General features: G+C 57.5%; 1 protein-coding gene across 1 annotated transcript in view; it reads left to right on the forward strand.

Moving 5' to 3' along the window:
• The window catches only part of LOC144933993 (DENN domain-containing protein 2B-like), a 38499-nt gene extending 23681 nt beyond the window's left edge, over positions 1-14818 (forward strand). Inside the window, exons 15-23 of the mRNA XM_078859387.1 lie at positions 231-379; positions 5444-5621; positions 6689-6730; positions 8045-8053; positions 8685-8797; positions 10802-11103; positions 11528-11776; positions 12728-12814; positions 13905-14818. Coding sequence (XP_078715513.1) covers positions 231-379; positions 5444-5621; positions 6689-6730; positions 8045-8053; positions 8685-8797; positions 10802-11103; positions 11528-11776; positions 12728-12814; positions 13905-13939 — 1164 coding nt within the window. The 3' untranslated portion in view covers positions 13940-14818. The remainder of the gene's footprint in view (positions 1-230; positions 380-5443; positions 5622-6688; positions 6731-8044; positions 8054-8684; positions 8798-10801; positions 11104-11527; positions 11777-12727; positions 12815-13904) is intronic.
• Positions 14819-16916: the final 2098 nt, after the last annotated feature.

A 16916-nucleotide genomic window follows, 5' to 3' on the forward strand; every position in this document is an offset into this window, starting at 1 on the left:
CCCCCCCCCCCACCTTCGCCCCCCCCCCCACCTTCGCCCCCCCCCCCCACTTTCGCCCCCCCCCACCTTCGCCCCCCCCCCACCTTCGCCCCCCTCCCCCCCACCTTTGCCCCCCACACCTTTGCTCTCCCCCACCTTTGCCCCCTCCCACCCACCTTCGCCCCCTCCCCCCCACCTTCGCCCCCCCCCCCACCTTCGCCCCCCCCCCCCTCCCTCCCTCCCCCAAACAGACGATCGAGCTGCGGCGGCCCAGCGACTCCCGCCTGGAGCACGTGGACTTCTCCTGCCTCCTGTCGTGCCTGGGCCCGCGGCAGCTGCTGCGCGTCTTCTCCTCGCTGCTCATGGAGCGCAGGGTCATCTTCACCGCCGATAAACTCAGGTGGCGCAGGGGCTGGGGGAGGGGGGGGCATCGGGGTGGGGGGTATGGAGCAGGGAGGAGGGTAGGGGGCTAATTCTAATTGATTGGCAGTCCTAAGCCAGTGGTGCAGGTTGTACAGGCCGATTTGGATGTGTGCGCGTGCGTGCGTGTGTGGTGGTGGTGGTGGTGTCTGTGTATGGGGAGCGGTGGCACAATGGTTAGCGCACTGTGTGTGCGCGAGGGTGTGGGGAGTGGTTAGTAGCGCGCTGCTCCACGAACCTGGTAGAGACCCGAGTTTGATTCGCACTCACGGCTACCAACACCGGTGACGATGATCTAAACGGGTCCTGGGCATCCTCTAGGTCGACTCGGCCTCACATCAGCATCTGGTTGGGTGTGTAATTTTCGGCGCTAGGGAGAAAGAAGTCGGCCGGGCGCGGTGCTGGCCACCCGCCACCTCGTGTGCCGTGTCGGCATTCACAGGTGCTCGCTAGAACATCACTTGATCCAAGGCGACACGGGGAGGGGGTGGGGGTGTTTGTCTTTGTTGTGGGTTAGGGTTGCCACACTATCCAATGTGGACCAAACCCTCACCTAAGGCAGTCCAGGTCTCACATCAAACCTGTGCTGTCGGCAGTCATAAAGTTCAGCACAACAGCGATACCCGATATCGATGCAAATCAATTCCTGACACCGCAACACAGGAATGCCAATTCCCGGGCAGCTGGCAACCCCCCTGGCTCTGTGTGTGTGTGTGGAGCGGTGGCCTCAACGTGCACGTAGCCTGGCACAAGCGCCGTGGTGACGTCACCGCCACTTAGTGGCGAATGGAGGTTGTTGTTGTTGTTGGAGCGGTGGCGCTGCGAAATTTGGCGACGCATGGTTTATTCCCGACTCGTGGACAAAATCTGAATATCTCTCCTGGCCACCTCCGCAAGTTCAACTCGGCCTCGTTACAGGGAGCGGTCCTTTCGCTGTGGACGTCGGGGAGACGAAGGCGGCCCCTGGGGTGGGGCTGCCCCCCCCACCACGCCCCCCTCCCGCTTCACAGGAGACTTCCTTGCGCCCTCCTCTGCTTGAGAACGGAATAGCGGGGGAAGGTGGTGGCCGGGCCCTGAGAAGAGTATCTGCTGCTGGTGCTGCTGCTGCTGCTGCGTTGGCAGCGGTGCACATGCAAAGACAACAACAACAGTGTGGCCTTGAATTGAGAATTGTACAAAAGGCGACGTTTCGGGTAATGACCCTACTTACATTTTTTACGAGGTGTTAAAGCCCACTGAGATATGCTGCATGGCTCTTTTTCTGAAGCGACCTGGCCACAAATGATAGTTTAGCGAAGTGGCTTATCATTTGGGAGTCTCACGACTTGTGTGTCTTCTGCAGTCATGGGCCTCAGGTTCTTGGGGACTCTTGGTCTCAATGCCTCCGAATCTCAGTCCACAGGTTCTCTAAAGAGTTTCATGGTTCAGGGTCTCAATAGTCTCTGAGATTAAACGACAACTCAACTATTTTTTATTTTACAAGGTTAGGTCCACTGAGCTGTATAGCTCTTTTTCTGAAGCGACCTGGCACAAATTATAGTTTAGCGAAGTGGCTTATCATGTCGGAATTCATAGCAGCCAAATACTCTGAAGTGCATGTTAATTCTAAATGTGGAGGTTAAACCCGGAGGACCCGGAGAAAAATGCACGCCACCACCGGGAGAACATACAAACTCCAAATATACAGGCGTCGGAATCGAATACCAGGCGAGGTAGTTACCATCTCGTCACCACGGTGCCCTTCGTAGCGAGTGACCAGCAGCAGGCTTTGTGTCTGCTTCATATCGGCTTCAGTGACACACTCGATGGAAGGCACGTGATGTGGTTCACCGATGATGAGGATAGCGTGATGTGCAGTTGTCGTTTAGCACGAGACGTGAAGTGATGTGAAACTTAAGACCGAGGCCGCTCTATGAGTGGAGCATTTTTGGAACTGTCCAGATGGAAGTGAGACATGGCGTGAGTGTGTGTCCAGGGGAGCAGTCGTGTAGAGGTTACCGCGCTGCGCTACGTAGCCGGCCACCCGAGTTCGATTCCTGCTCACGTTCAACACTAGTGACAATTATTTGAACCGGTACTGGGCCTCCCCTAGGTCGACTCGGCCTCAAATGAGTACCTAGCGCAGTGTGTAAACATTGCCACTAGGGAGACAAAGGCGGCCGGGTGTGGTGCTGGCCACCCACCCGCTCGCGTGCCGTCTCAGCCTTCATAGGCGCTCGCTAACAGCACTTGCTCCAACAGTCTGCTAAGGCTACACGGGGGATCTTTGTCTCTGTGCCTAGGGTGGGGGTTGAGGGTGGGAGCCACAGTGGGGGAATGTTAGCAGATGTCCGGGATGAGACCAGCATCGCGAGCAAAACATTCCTCAACTTCCACAAATTCCTGAATTTCCACAAGTGCTTACACGTGTGCGTCCATATGCAAGTGTGCACGTGCGTGTGTGTGTGTGTGCGTGTGTGTGCGTGTGTGTGTGCGTGCGTGTGCGTGTGTGTGTGCGTGTGCGTGTGTGGGTGAGAAGCAATGGCACAGCGGTTAGCGCGCTGCGCTACGATACCAGCGGCCCAGGTTCGATTCCCCTCTCACGGCCACCAGCGTCAATGATCTGAATCGGTCACGGGCCTCCCCTAGGTCGACTCAGCCACAAATGAATACCTTGGTGTGATGTGCAAACTTTGGCACTGGGGAGACAAAGTTGGCTGGGCGTGGGCCTGGCCACCCACCACCTCGTGTGCCGTGCCGGCCTTCATAGGTGCTGCAACTCGCTAACAGCACTTGCCCCGACAGTCTGTTAAGGCTACACTTGGGGATATTTGTCTTTTGTCGCACCACGCTCACGTGTGCCATTCCGACCTTCGTAGCCTCTCCCATGCAGCACTTGACCCGGACCGTTCTCCGTGGGGCTGAAGGGGAGATCTTTGTCCGCGTGTGTGCGTGCGTGCGTGTGTGTGTGGTAGGCTTTGTTAAGTACGAGCCATTCACTGCTGGCAAGTGACCCCCAGGAGTTAGGTCTAATCATTACCAGCCTGGGCAACAGAGAGAGAGAGAGCGGCCGCCCCTGACCTCTCTGGGTGCTGCACATCGGAGAGAGCGGAGAGGGGGCGGTTCAAATCCCAACGGCTTCCGTGAACGATGGGAAATCATCGCATCGCAGCACGGGGGTCGAGTCACCATCCGTACTTTGTGGCAGCGACGCGCCCTGGCGGTGTCGCGTTCGCCGCTCGCCGCCGACGTGTTGGCGCTCCGAATCCAGCGGCCACTCTGGTTAATAAAACTTCATTTGGAGCTTTCGTGACTGCAGGAATGACTCTTTGGTTCTTTCGGTAAAGTCATGTAGAAAGAGAAAATAATAAATTAAAATACTAGCATACGACGTTTCGATTGCAACACAAGCAATCATCATCAGGTATAAATGAAATAGAAACACATATCTAGTATACTTAGAAATGTAATGTAATACAACAGAGAGTCGGATAACATAACAGTCAACACCCTACCTGGTTGATTACGTTCTTCCTGAGAATGCTAAATTTGAGAGAGAGATAAAACACAGAACCAGAGACATATAGATAGACATATAAGCAGACAGATATCACCTCTGGTTAATGCCGCGGGTGTAACGAGCACAGCAATACTGAATCAAGGTTGCCTCGCGCTCGGGATGTAGCGTTAGTGCGAGAGATGATGATTGCCGGAGATGACTCGTGTGTGGGGCAGTGCTTTGTCTAATGGGGCAAGGAAAGACATGGGGGCAATGGTTGTGTCTCATGGGGGCAACACGGCACGTGTGGGGCATCGCTGCGCCTGGCGGGCATGGCCGTGCATGCATAGCCAGCGGCTATGTTGTTGTGTGTCGAACTTCTTTCGCACCATACGCAGCCAACCATGCTAATGCGTAGGCAATGGCTATCATCACGAGGCTTTGTGATTGTGTTATCCCAATGCATGCATTGAAACCCCCTCCATCCGCCCCCCCCCACCACCCTCACCCCACGCCCACCCCCCACACGCACCTCAGCAGAGGGGACATGGATATTTATAGGGTGAGTTGTAAAGGTTCGTGCCGTTTCCTCCGCGCCGTCCGTCCGCGTGTGCGGGGTTATTCCTGCAGGATGTGCTCGCGCGCTCGGAGGGGGGGGGGTTAGGGAGGGGGGAGGGGGGGGGTGGGGAGGGGGAGGGGGGGTGGGGGGTGTTGGGTGGGGAGGGGGGGGCCGTCGGGGGCTGTCAGCGGTAGTGCAGCGTCTCGGGGGGGGGGGGGGGGCAGTGCCGTCCCGACTCACGCCACGCGCGACGATCGAAGGCGTGCACCTAGCCTGGCACGAGCGCCGTGGTGACGTCCGCCGCCACTTGGTGGCGAGCGGTGGTTGTAGTTGTGACGATTTGGGAGTCGGATGCAAGAAAAACATTTCACCCATCGCGGTCGAACTCGCTCATTCCCTGCGGGGCTCCAATCAGCGCCCAGGCACCGGCGCTCATCGCACGTTTACAGCCCTGCAGAGCCAGTGGTGGAAATTCCTCGTTCATTGGCCACTCACAATTTAATAAATAGAGGACCGCAGAAATTTGGGGAGGGGGGGCATTCTGTGCCGCCGCATTGTCCGGCGGCTCCTTTCCCCACTCAGCAACAACAACAACTACCACAACGGTGGTGCGCCCTCTGGGCTCGTGAGTCTCCCGCCAGGGTGTGCGTGTTCACGATGTGAATACAAAAAAATGTTTTATTGGACAAGTGCCCCCGAGGGCAGGTTGCTGACGGGGCAAGAGACGGGGGAGGAGGAGGTTCCGCTCTGTCCTCCTCGCGTCGAGGCGGCGGCGGCGAACCATGGTGTTTTCTCGAGGAGGGTGGAATGTACCCACACACACAAACTACCACGTAGAACGGCGTACACGTGCCGAGCGAGCTTGTCGTCAACGTACATCCCCTGGGGCAGCGACTATCTCATGCCTAACCACGGAGGTGGTGAACAATTATTCTTCAAATCTGAATTCTAACCCTACCCCCTTCTTCACGCCTTGGCCGTGTGCCCCCCCTGCCCCCCCCCCCCAGCACCCTGTCGAAGTGCGGGCACGCGGCGGCGGCGCTGCTCTACCCCTTCGCGTGGCAGCACACCTACGTGCCCGTCCTGCCCGCCTCCATGCTGGACATCGCCTGCTCCCCCACGCCCTTCCTCATGGGCGTCCTCTCCTCCACGCTGCCCAAACTCCAGGAGCTGCCGCTCGAGGAGGTGACCACGGGGAGGGGAGTGGAGGGAGGAAGTGGAGGGAGGCAGGGAGTGGAGGGAGGGAGGGAGGGAGTGGAGTGGAGGGAGGGGAGTGGAGGGAGGGAGTGGAGTGGAGGGAGTGGAGGGAGTAAGTGGAGGAAGTGGAGGGAGTGGAGGGAGTGGAGTGGAGGGAGTGGAGTGGAGGGAGTGGAGTGGAGGGAGTGGAGTGGAGGGAGTGGAGTGGAGGGAGTGGAGTGGAGGGAGTGGAGTGGAGGGAGGAAATGGAGGGAGGGAGTGGAGGGAGGCAGGGAGTGGAGGGAGGCAGGGAGTGGAGGGAGGGAGGGAGTGGAGGGAGGGGGAGTGGAGGGAGGGCCTCGCCAAGTCCCACAGCTCGTTCCACGGGGCACTGTGGAGGCTAGGAGATGTTAACTACCTCGCTTGGTATCCCAACCCTGACGCCTGTTGTATATTTGGAGTTTGAGTGTCTCTCTCCCCGTGGCTGCTTGGTTTTTTTGGCTGCTATAAATTTCCACACGATGATAAGCCACTTCCTAGAGCTATCATTTGTGCCAAGGTCATGTCTGAAAGAGATATTTCTAGCTCAATGGGCCTTACATGGCAAAACAAGTTGATAGTTTGTCGTTCGCAGGAGGGTCCTGCCAACTTAGTTCTGACAGTGGCCCGAGCCATGGTTGTTTATTATATGTTTCCGGTTGGGAGTAATTTGCGAGTAATCTTTGCAGCATTGGGATGTTTACATTGCGTGGTTTTTATTTACGTCTGCGGTGGTAATTCTTCAACTTTGGACCATGACGCAGGCACACAATGACCCCACGGGGGGACCTTTAACGTCGACGGTGAAACGCACCCTGCACAGTGGCAATATTATTGTGGTTATTCCACCCACAGTACTAACGAGGGCGGCCGCTGGATTCGAACCTCTTCAACGAGTGGCCGCTAGTTCACGATCGCTGTGCGCGGTGATCCACCCAACCCTCGCTGCTGCCTCCACACTGGTCACGTGCAGCAGCAGCGTAGCCACCAGCACCAGCACCTGGCTCACCACAGTCTGTGCTGCGTGTCGCGTGCAGGTGCTCGTGGTGGACCTGTGCAATAACCGCTTCATCAGACAGGTGAGTAACCTCGCACACAGACACAGATCTCCCGTGTAGAGCCTTGACAGCAGCCTGTTGGGGTAAGTGTTGTTAGCGAACACCTATGAAGGCCGACACGGCACACGAGGCGGTGGGTGGACACCAGCACCAGGCGTGGGTTTGAATCCCGCTCATGGTCCAAGCCAGTGACGATTACCTGAACTGGGGCTGGAACCCCGACTTGAACCAAGCATCATGCTGCTGAAGGACGTCGTGTGCATGTCACTTTGAACCCGGTGACCCGAGTTCCATTCACACCCACGGCCAATAACAGCGACGAATATCTGAATCGGTCACGGGCCTCCCCGTAGGTCGGCTCAGCCTCAAATTAGTACTTGGTGCGGTGTGTAAACCTCAGCACTGGGGAGACAAAGGTGGCCGGGCGTGGTGCTGGCCACCCACCCCCTCGTGTGCCACGGCAGCCTTCATCGGTGCTACTCGCTAACAGCACTTGCCTCAACAGTCTGTGAAGACTATCCGGGGTATATTTATCTTTGTCTGGGAAAGCGGGTGGGGGTTCGGCAGGAAGCTCTGTCCGAGACCAGCTACACAAACACTCGTTACCACCACCACCACAGGCAGCAGCAGCAGCAGCTGCCCCACATCCACCGTCTCCACAGGGCCACTTTCATATCGTTTCACAAAATACATAAGGTGACATCATACCTCCGTCCCTTTATCTGTGCATAAAATAAATAAATAAACATATATATATAATTATATAACTTGTATTTTTGTTACGCATTTATTTACATGTCCCCATCAATCCGCCGCACGGCCTTCTGGGGGTGCATCTTATCAGCAGCTTTTTTTTCCTTTAATACGAGTACAACTTGCATCGGTTTCAACACTCAGTGCCTCATCAGTAGAGGTCATACTCTCTTGAGTCAATGCTGATGATCTGCCAGATGTTTGCAGACAGAGAACTCTCTCTCTCTCTCTTAGAGATGTGGGTGGCAGTTCAACGCAAAACGATGTAAATATAAGCAGATGCAACTCCTGCTTAGGCATCGTTATTATGTCGTTTGGATTCGTGTGCGGCGTTCACCGAAATGAAGCATCGCTTGTAGAAGCAACGGTAGAAACACCACAAATCAAACTGTTTTAATTTCAGTACATAGACAGCATTTGTAATTTTTGTTTTGTCGTCGAGTGATTGATGGAGTACGGCGAAACGCCTGCATGACACCGGGCAGCGTGGTGGTGCTGTGATGAAAACTCGCGGCTATCCGTACGGAGTTCGTACGTGTCTCCCCCTGCTCTCCGTGGGCTTTCTCCGGTGGCCTCCCGCAGGCCGGGCCGGCGAGTGGCCAAACCCTTCCCGCGGCAGGGACTGCCAATCTTGAAAACTTCAACAACACGGACAGCGGAATTTTTATTGATCATTATTGTTGTTTACCCAGGAAAGCCTCACCGAGTCTCGAGACTCTTTTTCAGGAGGGTCTTGCCACTCTTCCGCGGTAGGCGGGGGGGGTGACGATTGCCAAGCAGTTCCCCAATGAAGGAATTTGCGGTGTGAAGTTTCAAATGTCGACAGTAACGTCGGCCCGCTGCTTCCTCGGATGACGTCACGGGATTTTGAACGCGCCTTCGACCGGCACGGTCGGCTACGTATACGGCGTGGAAGAAGTTCAACATACGTACGCACGTACGTATGTTGAACGCACGTACGAACATACGTACGGCATCCACTGAAAAGCGAGACGGCGGGTGGAATTTTACTCTTAATGCTCACGGCCACCAACCTCCCCGCTGGAGACTAAACCCACGCACACATTTCTCAGTCCGCACTCGGCCTCTAATCAAAACTTTGCAGTGCGTTGCAGCGAAGTCACAAAACTGCGATACCGCAACCACATCCCGTAAAAACAAATCGATTCCCGCTTCCACCCGAAGACAGACGTCGATTATTCCCGACCTGTCCTGGCCGCAGCCGATCGGGCGACGATCCTCATACACCCGGCAGCATCAACCAGGGCGGCTCACTGGGGTCAGACCCGCGAGCCTCTGCAACGAAAAGGCGATCGCGCTGCGTCTGGGCTGCGCGTGCGAATCGCCCATCCATCTCCACGCCGCCCCTCGCTCGCCGTCCCCCCATCTCCCGGCTCTCGATTTCACGGTGCCGGCGTCCCGTGGGCTTTTACGGACGGCATTGGTCGATGGAATTTCCAGGAAAACGGCGGCGATTTACGGACGGGGAGGCCTCGTGCATTGAGTGGGCGAGGACTCGCGTGAGTCAGCGCGAGTGTGCGCAAGCGTGTGTGTGGTAATGTGCGTGGGGAGCGGTAGCGCGCTGCGCTATGAACCTGGCGACCCGAGTTCGATTCCCGCTCACGGTCAACACCAGTGACGATTATCTGAACCGGTCCTGGGCCTCCCCTAGGTCGACTCGGCCTCAAATTAGAACCTGGTGCGGTGTGTAAATGTTGCCACTGGGGAGATAAAGGCAGTTGGGCGTGGTGCTGGTCACCCACGCCCTCGTGTGTCGTGCTGGCCTTCATAGGTGCTCGCTAACAGCACTTGCCCCTACAGTCTGTTAAGGCTATACGTGTGTGCGTGTACGTGTGTGTGTACGGGGAGCGGTAGTGCAACGGTTAGCGCGCTGCGCTACAAACCCAGCGACCCGAGTTCAATTCCTGCTCATGGCCAACACCAGTGATGATTATCTGAACCGGTCCTGGGCCACACCACCCCACCCCCTTGTGTGCCGTGCCGGGCGGGATCTTTGCCAGGGTGTGCGTGTTCACGTGTTCGTGCGTGTTCACGTGTTCACGTGTTCGTTCGTGCGTGCGTGCGCACGATTCGGTGGCTCCCAAGACACCTGATCTCTTCTCCCACGCGTCTGATCGATAGAAATTCTCGTGACCGCAAAATGTGAATGGATTTTTCTGGTCGGAGAGGCGGTCACGATGGTCTTAAAGAAACGCGTGTGGGAGACTGTGTGCGTGTCTTTGTATGTGTGTACGTGTGTGTGTACGTGTGTGTGTGTACGTGTGTGTGTGTACGTGTGTGTGTGTACGTGTGTGTACGTGTGTGTGTGTACGTGTGTGTGTACGTGTGTGTGTGTGTGTGTACGTGTGTGTGTGTACGTGTGTGTGTGTGTGTACGTGTGTGTGTACGTGTGTGTGTGTACGTGTGTGTGTGTACGTGTGTGTGTGTACATGGAGCGGTAGTGTAGCGGGTTATCACGCTGCACTGCGAACCCGGCGACCTGAGTTCGATTCCCGTTCACGGCCAACACCAATGACGATTATCTGAACCGGTCCTGGGTCTCCCCTAGGTCGACTCAGCCTCAAATGAGTACCTAGTGTGGTGTGCAGTAAACATCACCACTAAGGAGACAAAGGCGGCTGGGCGTGGTGCTGGTTACCCACCCCCTCGTGTGCCATTCTGGCCTTCATATGTGCTCGCTAACAGCACTTGCCCCAACAGTATGTTTAGGCTATATGGGGGATCTTTGTTTTTGTTGGCAGTTAGCGTTTCACTGCGCTATGAAACCGGCTACCCGAGTTCACGGCCAACATCAGTGACGATTATCTGAAGCAGTCCTGGGCCTTCCCTTGGTCGACTCAGCCTCAAATTCGTACCTGCTGTGGTGTGATATAAACATCGTTACTGGGGAGACAAAGGCAGTTTGGCGTGGTGCTGCCCACCCACCCCCTCGTGTGCCAACCCAGCCTTCAAAGGTGCTCGCTAATAGCCCTTGCCCCAACCATCTGATCAGGCTATTTGGGGGGTATTTGTCTTTTTTAGAGATATGTGTGCGTGCCTTAGTCATCTGCCAGTCATCTCAGTCAACTCATAACACCTGGGCCTGTTCCGTGACCTCCTATCAGCATTCCTTCAGCACTTCACGTGATAGCCTCAAGGTGCACTTAGCCTGGCACAGGTGCTGCAGTGATGTCACTACCATTTGGCATCCAATTATTCGTGTGTGTGTGCCAACGTTGTTTGTGTGCTGCACTACAAACAATTCCCAGCAATGGCTGTTGCCTCCTTTTGGGTCGACTCGGCCTTAAATGAGTAGCTGGTGCGGTAACTAAACATCAGCCGGGGGGAGGGAGACAAAGGCGGCCGGGCGTGCTGCCGCCAACACCACGCCGTGGCGGTCTTCATAGGTTCCTGCTGCTGGCTTTTAACAGCACTTGCCCCGAGAGGCTGTGAAGCTATAACGGGGGGGGGGGGGGATCATTTGCCTTTGCCTGTGCGGCGGTGCCAGTTGGACGATGACGACGGCGTCATTCCGCGCAAGCTGCACGCCGCCCTCGAGCAGGTGCTGGAGCAGCGCAGCCTCATCGCCAGCAGCGCCGTGGACAGCGACGACGACGACGACGCGGACGACGGAGACGCAGGTGACCCGCCCACCTCCCCCCAACACCAACACGCGCCATTGGCCACTGAGTGACGGTGACGTCGGAGCCTGCGCCAGGCCAGGTGCGCTTTGAGGCCACGTGGAGTGTCAAAGGCTCGCTGACGGGAGGTCACGTGACAGACGCAGCAGGTGCCGTGGTTGGCTGACTGAGATGACCGGCGGACGCGCCAGCTGTGCCAACTTGGTGCATTTTAGCTGCCGGGCGCTCCGCTGGTTGTTGTGAGTGTTTTGTAGTAAAGTAAAACAAATAAAACGACGCCACGACGAGGCAACTCTAAAACCGGCTAACGGCGCCCACGGGGCCTTTCTTCCCCCCCGCCCCCCTTCCCCCCCCCCTTCCCCCCTTCCCCCCCCCTTCCCCCCCGCCCCTGCCCCTTGCCCCCCCCCCACGCGCACGGCGACAGGCGAGGCCAGCGCGGCGCTCAACGCGCTGGTGTCGGAGGCGTTTGTGCGTTTCTTCGCGGAGACGGTGGGACACTTTGCGCTGCACGTGCGCGCCGACGAGCAGGGCGCCCGCCGCCTGCACGCCGACGCCTTCCGCAAGGCGGTCGCCTCCAAGAGCGTCCGCCGCTTCCTCGAGGTCTTCATGCAGACGCAGATGTTCGCCGGCTTCGTGCAGGACCGCGAGCTGCGGCGCTGCCACCACGCCAGAGGTGAACTAAAGCCCCTGTCGACCGATAAAAAAAAATATATATATGATTTTGCCATGCAAGGCCCTCCAACCCCACCTACCGAGCTACGCAGCTGTTTCTCGCGAAGCGACGTGGCCTGCAACGAATGATAGCTCGGCGAAAGCGGCTTATCGTCGTCGTCATCGTCGCGTGGAGATTGGTGGCAGCCGCAGCAGCAGCAGCCGAATACTCGAAACGGTGGGCCAGGACGCGGGGGGCGGGCAACGCGGTTGGGGGGCGGTGGGGCGGTGACGCGGGGCAGGCGACACGGGGGGTGGGGGACGTTGTCGCGCCGTGCGGCTCGCCCCAGCGCCGTGACGTGCCGCGGTTTGCCGAACCCAAGTGCCGCGTCGCCCTTTACGCCGGCGGTGGCGCCGTCGTGGTCTGTCGCGCTCGAGGGCTCCGCACGACACAGCGTCGCCCCGTGTCAAACACGAGTCCCGCCGGCTACCTCCACGCGGCTCACCGATGGCCGTGTCGGAGGGGCCGGGCCGGCTGCACCGCTGGGATCCTGGGCTCGAGGCCGGGTGTCAGCGGCACCGAGCACGGCGAGTGGCCGGTCATAGCTCCGTCACCGGTGACTTGTACAACAAACCCAGAGACTCGCACAGAGACCCCTGGGCTTCGTATAAAGATCCATTCCAGACTCGCATGAACATACGATTGAACCGACGGCCCAGGCCTGGTCTGTCACTGCACCAAAAGGAAGAACGCACGACGATAACCCCGGTGTGCGTGGGCGACTTGCCATGGCTGCTCCTCGACATGAGGTGGTTCACCACTCACTGATGATGATGACGACGACGATGGTGATGATGGTGATGATGGTGATGATGATGATGATGGTGATGATGGTGATGATGGTGATGATGGTGATGATGGTGATGATGGTGATGATGATATTAATCGCGGTGTTTGTGGGCGACCCTCCAGGGCTGTTCGAGCTGCGGGCGTCGCAGTTCCTGGACGAAGTTCCCAACGTGGAGCAGAGCGGAGTGAACCGCTTCCTCAAGGAGCTCGGTGAGCAGAGACACCGCCCCCGCTGCTTGTTGTGTTTCGTTCGTCGTCCCCCGCACCTCCGATTAGAACGGTTGGCTACGTACGGTGCAAAAGAAGTTAAACGTACACACGTACGTACAACCCCGCGCTGGCGCCGGCGCGGGCACGGCCACCGGCCCTGAGCCGTAGCGCCGAGGACTGGCGGCAGCGCCAGCAGCAGCGCCAGCAGCAGCGGCAGCGCCAGCAGCAGCGCCAGCAGCAGCGACAGCGCAACCCAGCGCACAGGGAGCCTTGCCTCAGCGGTGCAGGGTGGCGCCACCCCCTGGCACAGAGCGTAGATACCGCACGAAGCCAACGGGCAGATTGCCACGAATGTCAGAAAGCTAAGCAGAGTTAAGCCTGAAGGATGGATGGGATGGGATGGGACTGCCCGTGGACAACCCGGTGTTGTCGGCCAGGGGTGTTGTGGTCCGGGAGACGGGAGTGAGGGATGTTAATTGTTGATGTGTGCGTGCGTGTCCGTGAGTGTGAGTGAACGTTTTTCTTTACACTCGCGCCATTGCACGCCATTTGTGGCACTTGAGCCGGAGAAGTCTGTAATAAAAAAAAAAATTCGTACAATCTTTTTTATCTTACATAAGTTTTTTTTTACGATTATCTGTCAAACAACGGATGGACTCGAAACCTCTACGATTGATATTACAGATGGGATTAAGAGCACAGGAAGGCTTGGCTTGTATAACATGTGGTGAATGAGACTAGGCGTCTACACGCTAAATAGATAGGAAGACTGGGATTGGACTCGAACCAATACGATCAATCAGCTGTTGTTAAACCTCCAGCTCCAGCCCCGAGTCAACCCACTGCGGGATTGAGGCCTCCCCCACACCATGTCGCTCGTGATCATACTTCACCACGCTGGTCAACCTGAACAGGGCACGATCGGGGGAATAGGGGAGGAACCGGTCCAGTTGAGATATCCCTCGCCGCTGCCGTTAGCCCAGGCGGGGAATCGAACCCGGGTCGCTGGGTTCATAGGTGCAGCACGTTAACCGATGCTGCTCCACTGCCCCTAAACCTCTCAATGGGTGTTGCCTGCCGTGTGTTGCAGGGAGTCGCATGAAGTTCCTTTCCAAGAAGCAGTAGTCTCCTCCAGGACCAGCCGGCGCCAGGATGGGAGCAGCGCGGAGACACAGCTCTCCGCCGGCGGCAGCCTGTCGCAGCAGCTACAGCTGCACCAGCTGCACCAGCTGCACCAGCTGCAGGAGCACCGGCAGCACCAGCAGCAGTAGCAGCAGAAGTACAGCAGCAGAAGCACAGCAGAACCAGCAGCACCAGCTGCACCAGCAGCAGAAGCACCAGCTGCATCAGCAGCACCAGCTGCACCAGCTGCAGTAACAGCAGCAAAAGCACCAGCTCCACCAGCTGCAGTAGCAGAAGCACCAGCAGCACCAGCTGCATCAGCTGCAGTAGCAGCAGAAGCACAGCAGCACCGGCTGGGCACCTTTGGCCAGGAGCTACCGGTGTGGACCAATCCGATCACGCCTGCCGCTAGATTTCCTCACCGAGTGCTGAATAAACGCCGATGCCGACGACGCCACCTGGGGTGCAAGCGGCGCCACTCGCGGTCGCGCGGCGGCTGCCGAATGCGGCCTGGGAGGAGAACGCACGGCGAGCGAGAGAGGTCGGCGCATTCGTTTGCGGCGAAGATTTTGCACGCGGATCCGTCCGCACTTGGGTTTTCGCGGTGGACGCAACAACGGCGGACACGAGACGTTCGAGCGGACGTTCAGTGGCGAGATGCTGCGGTGCCGGCGGTGGGTGCCGGTGGTGGTGCGGGTGTCGCGGCGAGCCCACGCCCTGCGGCGATTCCCATACGGCACAGAACCACGGCGCGCGGTTCCTTGGCAGCCCGAAAAACGAGCAGCTCTTATCTTGTAGCGACGTCACACCCAGGGTGTCACACCCAGTAGGGTGTGACGTCCCGCGCTTTTGTTCAACGCGAGCGGGAAGATTCATTAATGGGGGGGGGGTGGGGTGAAAAGACTTTAAAGTGACGGGCCGGTGCTCTCGACCGACTCCGTAGCGCAGCAAATGGCTCGAGCTTCCAGAGACTTCCAGCTCCACCCTGCAGGGCCCAAGTGGGATTAACGATGATGATGAGGAGTTGAAGTTTGAGGAGGAGGGAGGAGGGGGAGGGAGGGAGGAGGAGGAGAGGTTCGGCCAAGCAGCAGTCGGATGACAGTGAGCATGGCCACGTCTGGGACGGGGTGATCACGCCAGACATTGTGCACATCGACCGCCGACGGCCGTGAGAGGTGCGGAGGGTTTGTGGCTCGTGTCGGCGGCTCGCTGCGCCGGGTACGCCGTACGCCGGACTCGCTGCGATTATCGCCACGCACGCGACGCCCCCGCTGACCGTGATGATGTCGAGAGTTTCACAGCCGACACGGGAACGGTAAAGGTGCAGCCGGTGCCTGGTGGACTCGGTTTGTGCCGTCGCCGTTTGCAATCGCTGGGTGGACACAGGCGGGGTGGCATCGGGGGGACCGGCGCACCGATCTTTCACCCGCCGCGCCAGGACAACAAATGGAGCCCGGCGACATTCCGGTGCGTCGCCAAAAACACATCGTGACCCCCACTACTCCCCCTCGCGACAACCACGAGGAGACCCGCGAGGACTTCGAAGGCTGCTGCTTTTTCCGGGGCAAGTAAAGCGACACCACGAGACATCTCCCTGCGCTGTGCCCTCGAGGAGACCATCACCTCGGAACCACGGCGACAAGGACCACGGCAACGGGAACCACGGAGACGGAAACCACGGCAACGGGAACCACGGAGACGGGAACCACGGAGATGGGAACCATGGCGAGCCTTACTGCGGGTCGGGCACGCTGGGCGCTCGTTGTGTTCAATGCAAAACGCGAAGCGTCAGGGGCACGCGAACAAAGAGACCATTTTTGCAACTCTTATTTTCGAGAGTCTGGCGGCAAACCGCAGCAGATTCGGGGAGCCATCGCCTCTGTCCCCGACCCTGACGAGGTACTCGCGACCGAGAGATCGTGCGTTCTCTCTGTCTCACTCTCTGTCTCGCTCTCTCGGCTCCCGCTGTCTCTGTCTCGCGCCGTCACTTGCCGCCCGCGGCAACCGCTGCCGGGGAGGCGTCGCCGCTACGGGGAGGAGCGCCGCGCGATTCCGGGATCCGTTCCGGCCTCGGGAGGTGGCGATGCCTCGCAGCGTCCGAGATGCCCGTTTAGTGACGGCCGCGTTTGTCTCTCCTCCTCTTCCATTGCTCGATCGCGCCTGTAAATGGCTTCTCGTTTAGTCGACGCTCTCCTGTAAATGCGTTCCCCGTGATGGCGTTTGTCCTGCAGCATCATAAGCAAAACAAATTGTTCCGGTGCCGCCTTACAGTACATGTATTATTATTCACCCCTCCACCCCGTTTTTATACAAGTGTAACAAATCTAACGGCTTTAAGAAAAACAGTGTAAAATAAATCGAAAGGATAGATTCGAACGAGAGTGGAGGAGAGCGTCTGTGTTTCCCAACACGAAAAAGTGACCGATTCTGCTCCATGAGCAGTGGGGGCGGGTTTTGTCTATCGAACAACCACTCGTTTGACGGCCCCCAACAAAGCTGTTCTCATTTTATCGGCCCCAGAAGAATGATGGACTCGATCAGCTCCCAACCCAAGGAAATGAACACCGCAGGCGTGCTGCTCACGCACAGCAAGAGGACGCCACTCCCATCATGCATTGCACGCACGTCACCTGCCTCCTAATTGGCAAGGCGAGGTTGTGTGGCAGTCATATTCTTAGGTTTTTTTCGGTAAAGTCACGTAGGTAAAACATCAAAATTAATGAAAATAAAATAAAAACAAAAATCACGACGTTTCGGAGGCAACACAAGTCTCCGTCATCAGATAATTCGGCTGTGACGGTCCCACCTGATGACGGAGACTTGTGTTGCCTCCGAAACGTCGTGATTTTTGTTTTTATTTTATTTTATTTTCATTAATTTTGATGTTTTACCTACGTGACTTTACCGAAAAAACCTAAGAATATGATTCCTTGCAGTCACGAAAGCTTCAAATCTAGAAGTTGTGTGGCAGCTTTACCTC

This window comes from Lampetra fluviatilis, chromosome 8 (assembly GCF_964198595.1).
Source record: "Lampetra fluviatilis chromosome 8, kcLamFluv1.1, whole genome shotgun sequence".
Lineage (NCBI taxonomy): Eukaryota > Metazoa > Chordata > Hyperoartia > Petromyzontiformes > Petromyzontidae > Lampetra > Lampetra fluviatilis.